We start from the raw sequence: 10,719 nt of genomic DNA, 5'->3' as shown, positions 1-10,719 counted from the left end.
GCACAAGTTGTGAACTACATTGTGCTCGTGGATCCAAAAGATTGTCCAGACAAGGCATCTTTTGATCGTCGGAAAGAAAATGATTATAACTACTTTGTTCGTGGAGGCTCCCATTCAGCAGAGTCAAAAAGGCAGTTGAATATTGAGTTTCCATGCAACTCTCATTACAAGACATGTAATTGTACAATTTATGCTAGTTTGAGTGATTCAGAGGCAAACTTACTGGCTTTTGATCACAATAACGATAATGACTACAAGAAGTCCATGTCTTGGATAGAACGGGTGCATTTCTATCACAATGAGTTTGTTACGAAACTCAAAGAGGATCATTCTTTGATCACTCCAGAGTTGCGTTGTCTTTGTTGAATGAGACTGGGATTTTTGCAACAATTAGAGATCCGTCAAGGCCAAGTGACAGCTTCAGATCATGGGACGGGATGTTTCGAATTACATTTCGTAGTGGAGAAGTTTGGGATCAGATAAATGCAATTTTTTCAAAGTGGGAGAATTTTGAAATCAAAGGGCATAAAAAACTCATACCTAAAGGAGTCAAGAAAGAAACCTAGACTTTGAAGGCATTACCTAAAGAGATTCGAGCCACAGCATGGAAGAGCATGTAGGGAATTAAAGATGAGTGATGTGTTTGGGGATGTGGGGAAAATTTTGATTTTGCGGAGGGAAAAGTTGCTACACATCCACCAAGGAGGGGGAAGGGGAAGAGTACTAAGTAGCGGGACCCCAAAAGGCAAATGGGTGGGTAAATGCCCAAGGTGGTACTTGGGGGCTTGTGAGAGACACTTGGGACTAAGTAAAGTCTCTCCACCAACCCCAACTAAGGAAAGTCTCTCAACCAAAGAGAGGCCAATACAGAATACTTGATTCTTTTAATGCCCAAGCATTCCCATTGGCTAGTTTCCTAGTCTTGAGGTTAGAGAAATCTTAAGGGCCTAATGCAAGAGCCCTTTTTGAGTCCAAAATTGAGAGATGTGAGCAAGAAAACCTATTTTTTCTAATTTTGGTGGAGGGTTTACATATGCCTCTTGTTTATTTATATGTTTTATTATTTTGAAGCGGTTTGGAGGAATCCAGACCCTTCGTGATTTAAGGTTTGACATGCAGATACTGCCATCATGGTAACCGGCAAAACGAGAGCAGAATATTTTTGGATATAGTGGGATCTAGATTACAAACGTACATTCAGCTGCCCGTCAATGGCTGAGCGTCCATCTCAGCCGTTGGATCTCAAATCTTTCTGAACCAGAATCTGCCCTCGCGTTAAAAACCGGCTCTTTTCCCAAAATCCACTTGACACGTCATGTTTGACCCGATAGCACGTGAACTAACAGAAGCGCCATGAATTTTACGACCATTGGATCACATCATGATCCTACGATAGCCATGTGACGCCTCTTCAGCACCCTTAGATTAGAACCTACATCCTACGATCGAGGGATGGCGCTTTTCGTCTACCCTAATCACTCGGATTCACGCCACGTGTTGAGCCGCCGCCTCCCCAAGCCATCGACGGTCCGAAATCGGCGAAACCGACTCTCGAGCTGATGGCCGGTCGCCAAGTCAGGCCACCACCCCACGCCGATTCCCTACTCCATCATCGTAACCGGCCTCAATTCTTGATGTAGTGGGAACGAGATTACAAACGTAGATCGCGCAGGAAAATTCTGGATGTAGTGGGAACTAAATGACAAGCTGCGCGTTCGATTTCTTTGGAGGGCGTATTCAACAACGTCTCGAAGAATTAATTGGTTATTTAATCGTGCGGGGCGTATTCGACAACATCTTGACAGATTGCAAGCAGTAGATCTCGGAAATATGGTCGGATGGAATGGTAATAAATCATGCAGGATGTCGTCGGTTCATCATTTCAATGACCCTTGGGTTGTTTGGAGCCACTGGAGCCTCTAGTTTCTAAAGCTTGCACGTTGTTGGCTTTCGTTCTGATTCGTGCTACACACCATGACCACCCAAATGTGAGCTTTCAGATAACAACTAGTTGAAGAGAGAGAGAGAGAGAGAGAGAGGGAAGAACGTAACAGTGTTTAGCAGAAATCGGCCAGCCTGCAGCTGTGAATAATCCGTGGAACAAACTTCTGTGGACGATAGGGCCTCGCTTGCTTCCCTGGTTGATGATTCTGAGCTATGTTTGATGCTCTGGTTGTGGTTTTCGAGCCCAGAATGATTCTGAGCTATGTTTGATGCTCTTGTTGTGGTTTTTCGGTCCAAGATTAGAAATATCTTAGTTGTGCTTCGATTTCAGCACGGCATCACCATCTCTGAACCTTCTGCGGCTTTGATTTCATCTAGCAAGCGAACGCACAACGATTTTGTCTTCCATAGCTCAATCAAGCTCCCTCTGCCCGACAATCTTCCTGCTGGTTGTAGCTGCAATCTTATTTCATCCGGCTGCATCTGCTCACCTTGCTTTTGTTGAAGCTGAAATCTGTCTGCTGATCCATGGCTCCGTCATCCGACCGCCTTCATGCCCTCGTCCTTTCTCATCCCTTGCAAGGCCACATCAATCCCTTACTCCATGTGTCCCGCAAACTCGCTTCCTCTTATGGCTTGTCAATCACATTCGTCATCCCTCAACACGCTTTCAATCTTATGGCTACCGGCAACGCTCACTCAGATCCCTCCGTCAATATCATTGGCGTCCCAGATGGCCTTCCCGCCGAGCACCCCCGAAGATCCACCTTCCTAGATGCCTATGAAGCCCTTGTGTCCATGGAAATTACTGTGGATAAGTTTATGCAGGAGATTGCCAACCAGGGCCGACTTCCAGACTTCATCCTAGCTGACACATTCGTGTTCTGGGCACATTCTTTGGCACGCAAATTTGGTCTTCCGAGTGTGGCCTTTGGTACGACTAATGCTTCAGCGATGGCGGTCATGTCCTCCGTACCCAAGCTTGTTTCTCTCGGCGTGCTCCCTTTGAAAGGTAAAGTGCTCGTGTTTTCTTCTTACCAGAAACAGAGGTGCAAGATGACCCTGATGTTAATCAATCTTCCCAAATTTAGTCGAACCGGAATTTTTGGCGCTTTTCAGATGTCAAAGGGTCGTCGGAGCAGTTGATTACTTGCTTTCCTGGTATTCCACCCTTGCGTCCTAACGATCTTCCGGTATCTTTAAGGAGTACGAGCGTGACACACTACCGTTTCCAGTTCGTAATACGTCAATTTGAAGAAGCAGAGAAGGCTGTTGCGGTCCTTGTCAATTCTGTGTACGAGATAGAAAAAAGCGTACTCGATGGGATGGAGTTCAAGGTTCCAGTGTACGCCATCGGACCGACACTCATTCTCAACGGAGAGGACACGGTAGGGGAAACGAGCATGTGGCCGGAAGAAGACAGTTGTCTCCTATGGTTGGATAAGCAGGCAGCCAGGTCTGTGCTATATGTTTCGTTTGGAAGCATGGCATTTTTGGATGCAACACAAATTGCTGAGCTCGCAATGGGTCTGGAAGCGAGCGAGCAGCCATTTCTGTGGGTGATTCGTGTGCAGGACAGTTCGATATCGGATGTTATACCTGTAGGATTTCTAGATCGAATAGAGGGACGAGGAACAATCATCTCCTGGGCACCTCAACTGCGAGTGCTATCTCATCCTGCAGTTGGGGGGTTTCTAACTCACTGTGGATGGAATTCAGTGCTGGAGAACATCTCTCTGGGAGGGTTGCCAATGATTTGTTGGCCAGATGCAGCAGAGCAAGCGTTGAATGCAAGAATTATAGTGGACATTTGGAAAGTGGGTTTGTCACCAATGAAGGAAGAGGATGGAAGAGTGAAGAGTGCAGAAGTGGAGCGTGTAGTGAAGGCTGTGATGCAGGGTGATGGAGCACAGGATATGAAGTGCAGAGCTCTTGAGATGAAGCACTTAGTTAGGTCATCTGTTCAAGAAGGTGGTTCCTCCCTATCTAATATTCAGACTTTCTTGGATGTTGTTAAACAAGCTAAAGTCTCACAATCCACCCCTTAGAGCGGTGTAGGCACCCCCGGTGCTCGCCCCAAGTAGAAAACGGATGGGCCATGTGTCGTTACACAACCAGATGCACAATAGAAGATAAACACGATATTAATTGCATTTGCTTGGGTAATTGCCGGGCGAGGGTTCAAGTCCTGATGTCAAAAATCTGTTAGTTGTGGTGGGCGGGGTTATTGTTTGTTTCCCATCTTGCTTGAACTGCCTCTTTTTTTCCATCCTATCATGTGGTTGCTATGCGAGCTCATGACCCTACCTGCCCTAGTGGGGGCAGTCAATCTGTAATCGGTCTTAGTTTGGTGATTAATGTTCTGGAAGGTTTACTTTCAGAGCCTTCTTTCTTTAAATCCTAGGTTTAATGTAGGTGAATTGCATAATTTTTATTTTGAACTCGGGAAGTCTTTCTAATGAGGGTTCAACACCTTCAAAAAACTCATAGTTATATATATATATATATATAGAGAGAGAGAGAGAGAGAGAGAGAGAGAGAGAGAGATTTTATATTATTTTTAATAATACATTCTTCATGGCACTCTGGGATTTTACATGTTTTTGTAGTAGTACATTTTTCTTAAGACTATGACCAAATGTCATAATTTGTTAGAAATCAATGCTCCTGTTTATGAAGAGAAGGCATTGAATATCACAGATGCTCGGTAGGAGGCCCACTGGATGGAAGTTGAGCGTGGTTCAATGGTCAGAGGTAATGAGTGTTAATTGAGGTAAGGGGGTTCCCTAATAGAGAGATGTTGTCACTATCTCTCCCAAGTGTAGGTTTCGAGGGTTTTGGTCACCTAAAGTCGTGTTGTTGCTCGTTGTAGCATAGGTGTTCACAAGTGTAGCATAGGTCCTTGGGGTGTGTACTGGTGAGAGTAGGCTCAAGCATAGAAAGTAGTATCTCATGCAAGCGTTGTTGAGAAAGAGGGCTTGATCACAACGATGGATGGAGGCCCTCGCCTCCACGAGAGTTCAAGGGTTTAGAAGGGGATTGCAGCGTTTAGAAAGGGACAAGGTTGAGAGAGCTCTCTAGGAGTTCTAGGGTTCAAAGCGGGTTGTAGGGTTTAGGAGTCATCTAGGGTTGAGGAGTAGAGAGTGAGTGTCCTCGTGACTTTGAGGGGGGTAAGGGTTGAAGAGGAGGGACAAGGGAGGAAGGAGGAGGAGGAGGAGGAGGAAGGGGAGGAATGATGAGGAGAAGGACGAGGAGGGAGGAGGAGGAGAAGGGAGGAAGGAGGGAGTGCAGGGGAAGGGGCATGCTAGAGCACGATAGTGTAAAAGAGCATGGATGCAATGGAGATTAATCACACGAACACAATAGTGAGCTTGAACACTGAACCCCAAATAGTGGGAGCTTCATTCCATTGAGAGAGATTTATACATGTTGGACTCTATACAATTTGTAGGTACCTCCGGGGCGAGATCTCTTTTGTAGGAGAGACCTTTTGGACAAGAGTCCCTCCACTTTTTGGGAGGACCTTTTGGGTCTCTACACAAAGTGGGGAGGTCTCAAAAAGTGTAGGCTTTTAGTCGTTCAGTCTTTAGATTTAGTCTTTCTCTCTCTAAATCTTGACTTTGCAAGTATGTTTTGATCTTTTCTAGAGAGGATTTGGGTATCCTCATTCTTTAAGATTCATCATACCATCTTTCAGGTTAAAGATATTACCAATGTAGCTTTGTCGCTACTCTACACATAGAATGATATCATCGTTGTTGCTCTAGATTGCACTTCTGGCCCTTGTTGCCACAGGGTTAACAAGGGTGGATGCTTAATTGGCCACACTGATGGTATGGGTTGCCTAAATAGGGGGCGGTGGCATCAACCAACCTCCCAATAGGGCCTGTATAATGATTGCATGCATAGCCCATTTAGAAACACTTTCTACTCGCCCATAGATTCACCTAATATATAGCCTTCGCCCTCTACTGTTTCTACCATTGAAGCACACAACTGGGAAGTAGATGCCATCTATTGTATTGATAAATTACAGTAATACAGTTTCATAGAGCTGAAAAGAAACTGGCTTGTTCCATCTATATGTATGAGCTGTTGGTGAAGAAGGGTGACTTTTGGAGTGAGGCTCTTGGCTTTTGCATCAAAAGTCACATTGACTTAAGATTCAACACATTAGCAACACGAAGGACACATGTTGTTGTAATCTTCTTTTTCTTCATTTTTTATCCATCATTCTATTGCAGCGAGGGTCCCTCACTCCCACAAAAGAGAGCCCAAATGGTGGGGGGGATACCCATGAATTATTACAAATGCTCTTGTAGGACTCCTAAGTAGTTCACATGACACACTAGGAAAAAAGGGAGCTCACTTTGGGGCCCCGAGAAAAATCCACAATTTCTTCTTTTTTCATAGTCCGAAATATGGGAAAGTAATAAAATAATCTATAAAATATTCACAAGTACTGTAAACATGTCAGAGGATGAAAGAATAAATAAATTCTTCTATATTCACTCCCATACCTCATGAACGTTATTATTCAATAATCCTACAAGCCACGTCTTTCTCTCAATCATTTTCTAGCCATCTCCACAATCTTTAAGCTTCTCTGTCGAAACACCATAACTAATCTCGCCATATGCTTGTTTTTCAAAGTGTATCACCATCAAGAGTCTTTGTCTTATGAAAGAGTAATAAAATCGCAAAGCAATGGAAAAACATTGCACTCAAAATGGCAACATTGAACTACAACTCTACAGAACAAGCCAACAAGAGATGGCAACACCATCTTCATTTTGATTTAGCTGAAGAATATGCGTCTCTTCCAAAACGATAACACGTCGACATAGTGCAAAGAGAAAACATGAGGAGAGAAGGTTTACAACATATCCACTTATAGTGTGATGGGAAGGTTTCTCCAAAATGTCTTATCTGCAGTTCTACACCACCATTCTCAAATCCGACAACATTGCTGAAATTTGCGGGTATCCAGTTTATTTACGCATCCAGTTTATAAGAAAGTTTTCGAGCCCCAAAAGGAAAATGTTGATTCGAACGCTCTTCCCGTAAAACAAATGAAAGGTTTATTTTCAATGACTATTGCAAAAGGGATGATTGACAAAAAGAAGTTTAAAATTATCAAACGCAATGTTGTGCAACAGTTCGTGGAAAGCAATAAAGTTGATGTAAACTTAATTTAGGAGGCTCTCGATGAGAGTGGAGTTAGCACGAAATGTTATTCTTATATCTTCAAAGCAATGTCATCAACTTTTAGAGATTAAAGGATCAAATGTGTACTTTCAAATCCTACAGAAGTTTGGAATTTAAGAGCTTCACTCAACGAACAAGTAGATGATTTTATTGGTTAATGGTTGCATATTGAGGATGTATTTGAAGGTACTAAGGGGGCCACTATGTATAATCCTTGGAATAATATTTTTGTTGATCTTGAACAATTACAAAAAAGAATGGTTGAATTCTACGGAATCATATTTGAAGAGTGTCACGGACGGCTTATATTTGTCATAAAGTTTGATGAATGTGAAATTGTGAAAGAGAAAAAGATTGAAAGAGTGACCATCACACTTATGAATAGGGCACTTGATACATCAATCACTAAAGAAAACTCAAAGCATTTCAGTGTACAAACAAAGAAGCACATTTGGTGGTTGGGAGCATTTGAGGTAAGCATGAACTTTCATTTTTTAAACATATTGCTGTTTGATTTCATTTATTAGATCTAGATGCTTCAATATAGTTTCTTCTTAATGGTAGGTAAAGACAGAGGACCACCAAACCTTGTTTTGGGTGTTTCACCATATCAAATTACCAGAAGTCATCAAAAACCATGATTTTGAAGAGTGTCAGGGATGGCTTATATTTGTCATAAAGTTGGATGAATGTGAAATTGTGAAATAGAAAAAGATTGAAAGAGTGACCATCACACTTATGAATAGGGCATGATACATCAATCACTAAAGAAAACTTAGAGCATTTCAGTGTACAATCAGAGAAGCACATTTGGTGGTTGGGAGCATTTGAGGTAAGCGTGAACTTTCATTTTCCAAATATATTGTTGTTTGATTTCATTTATTAGATCTAGATGCTTCAATATATTTTCTTCTTAATGGCAGGTAAAGACAGAGGACCACCAAACCTTGTTTTGGGTGTTTCACCATACCAAAATACTAGAAGTCATCAAAAACCAGATTCAAGGAGGGCAACTTCATGTTGAAGGCAAGGGTGATTTCCAAGTTGATTGGCATACGACAGGGGACCTCAAGACCCTCAAATGTATGTTCAACATAAGCAAAGGAGGTAATTCAAAATCTCCATGCCTTTACTGGAAGGAGCCAGCCCATGTCATGAATCCTAAATGGTGGAGAAAAGCTTTTAATAGGGACAAGATTGATCCTGAATTCAAAGCAGTTCTTGAGATTCCTTTATGCAATGTACATATATACACATTGCATGCTTTATGGAAAATCATCAAAAAGTTGGTCTTTTTGTATATTCGATTTGCTTGGAAGTTTCGACCAGAAAAAAATAGGAAAAAAGCAATTGTTTCATTAGAAAAAGTATTATCAGACATGGGTCTTCATGGAGGAGATGTTCATATCATAACAGATATCAAGAAGTCCTCAAATGGAAAGGATGTTCCTATCAAACCATCAATTGGTGGAGTCAAAGCAAGAAGATTTTTATCAGAACCACAAAGAGAAGGGAAACTTGGTAGACGATCAAGATATGTTTCTAGGGTGAGATACGTCCTTTGGAAGCATGTGCATAATGCAGTTAAAGATGATATGGCAAAAATCCTCAGAGAAGCTTTTCCAGCTTTGTGAAAAAGACATGGACCAAGAGCAATCATCGGGCGTTAGGAGAGAAGCTAAAAGCTTTTGGAAAATCAATGAAACAAGCATGGACAAAGCTGCAATGTAACACACTACATGGTAAGTTGAATTAATTTGTTTTGTATGCATAGTTTGTACTTTCAAACATGGTTTACAAAATTATGACTTAATATTTTATGTGATTACAACATACTCTATACAACCACCTTCCATATTTTGTTAAAAAGTATAGATGCCCTGCAATATGGTCCACACAAGGAATGGAAAATTCTCATTACATAGCAAGAAATGCTTTTTTTTGACATACACAGCATTTTGGAGGAGCCCATAAGGCAAATAGTCTCAAAGAAGTATTTCAGTGGTTTTTTAGAGGTATACTTCAGAGGTTGCAAATCCAGAAAAAAGTTTCATTGTCAAAAGTTAAACTTGCCTTTAATGTGGCACAAAAGAAAAGAAGAAGGCAGATCCTTGATAATTCAACAGCTGCATAGAAACACGTAGAGTGGAGGCAGTCAAAGGTCTTTGTGAATCACAAGTGGATTGATAGAGTTGGAAACCTTATGGAGATTTATAACAATGAAGCAGAGACTTTGTAATATTTTTTATCTTTTCTTGTAGGACTTTGTGTCCTTTGTAACTTTTGACAATACAATATACTTGAGTTTACTCTTGTACTTCTTTTACATTGAGCTGCTCTCCTTCAATCTGTTTAGCCTCAGAATCTAGTAGAAGCGGCTCTCTAAACCTAATCAAATGATGCTTTCCATAACCATCTAATTGGCTAGGATCTTTGATTCCAAGTGCTAAAGCGTAAGCATTATATGTCAAAAAGTACCCTAGCCTTGAGCACTGTTTGCTAGGGCCATACCCAAAAATGTCCAAAGCAGATAATTTCTTAATTAATATAACTTTGTCATTCTGCCAATTTACCTAGTACCCACCAAGAAACTTTGACAAACATTTTAAAAAGTAGACAGTTGTCTCTCCATCATTACTTAATTGTCTATGGTATATCAAAATCTTGGTAGATGACATCTTGTTCATGTACTGTGCAAGGGATGACAACTGTCCAAGTCCCCTTTCTCGGCTCCCATAGGACCTTCTCAAAAAACTGTCATCTTCAATATAGAGCTACAATATAAAAAAAGAAGCAATGAGAAATATATACAAGCCATGATAAAAAAGATCTAGCAGAGAAAATAGTGAGATAGTATAAAAAAAGAAGCAATGAGAAATATATATAAGTCATGAGATAAAAAAGATCTAGCAGAGAAAATAGTGAGATAGCGTATCTTCATATTCTCATCATCCTCCAAAATTTTATCGGTCCAAAGGTCAATGCTTCTTTCCACGCTACTTTGTGTTTTCCTTTGCTCCCTCACCTTTGGCTGAATATCCTTCTGCTCCTCCAACTTTTGTGTTTTGATCTTGTTAAAGGTCTCATCATCCATATCCTCCTCATCCATAGTTTTCGTATAGCACATCAAGAGCGCCTCCTTGGAATCAAATGTATCTTCTAGTACCATTAATTCATCATCTTCAATTCCAACATCCTTATCTATGCTACATATTTGAGCAATTAAGGCCAAAGCATAATCTTCTTTGAGGTCAAAGATGACGCATATATCTGAGAGCAGATAATACTCTCGACCTTGAATAGTGAAGGAAGGATAGATAGGTATAGCTAGACTACATGTCTCAAAATCTACTCATTCAGTAGACATAGCTCTATTTACTATTTGTGACTTTAAGGCTACAAGATCCAAGGCTGCAGCCTCCTTGCTCTCTTCCTCAAGATTAATATCCTCCTCATCTAGTTCTTGTTCCTCTTCTATATTTTTGCCTTTGTCTTCAATATCAAGTTCTTCTCCAAGATCTTCCATGGCCTCTTTTGGCATGTCTTTCGTACCTTCATGACAAAGAT

General features: G+C 41.2%; 2 protein-coding genes across 2 annotated transcripts; both read left to right on the top strand.

Annotated features, from left to right (window-relative positions):
* Positions 1-1,696: 1,696 nt before the first annotated feature.
* Positions 1,697-4,388, top strand: LOC147879686 (7-deoxyloganetin glucosyltransferase-like). Its single transcript, XM_087371373.1, has 2 exons — positions 1,697-2,956; positions 3,064-4,388. Exons 1-2 carry the CDS (start codon positions 2,473-2,475, stop codon positions 3,990-3,992), a joined length of 1,413 nt encoding a protein of 470 aa, XP_087227499.1. The 5' UTR covers positions 1,697-2,472; the 3' UTR covers positions 3,993-4,388.
* Positions 4,389-7,355: 2,967 nt separating this feature from the next.
* LOC147879685 (uncharacterized) lies at positions 7,356-8,786 on the top strand. The gene is made up of 2 exons (XM_087371433.1): positions 7,356-7,625; positions 8,076-8,786. Exons 1-2 carry the CDS (start codon positions 7,356-7,358, stop codon positions 8,784-8,786), a joined length of 981 nt encoding a protein of 326 aa, XP_087227559.1.
* The last annotated feature ends 1,933 nt before the right edge of the window (positions 8,787-10,719 follow it).

The sequence above is a fragment of the Dipteris shenzhenensis genome, chromosome 33, assembly GCF_047967505.1.
Source record: "Dipteris shenzhenensis isolate YYH24624 ecotype China chromosome 33, Dip_SZ_1.0, whole genome shotgun sequence".
Lineage (NCBI taxonomy): Eukaryota > Viridiplantae > Streptophyta > Polypodiopsida > Gleicheniales > Dipteridaceae > Dipteris > Dipteris shenzhenensis.
Note: the sequence above shows the minus strand (reverse complement) of the source record. Positions and strands in the feature narration are given on the sequence as shown.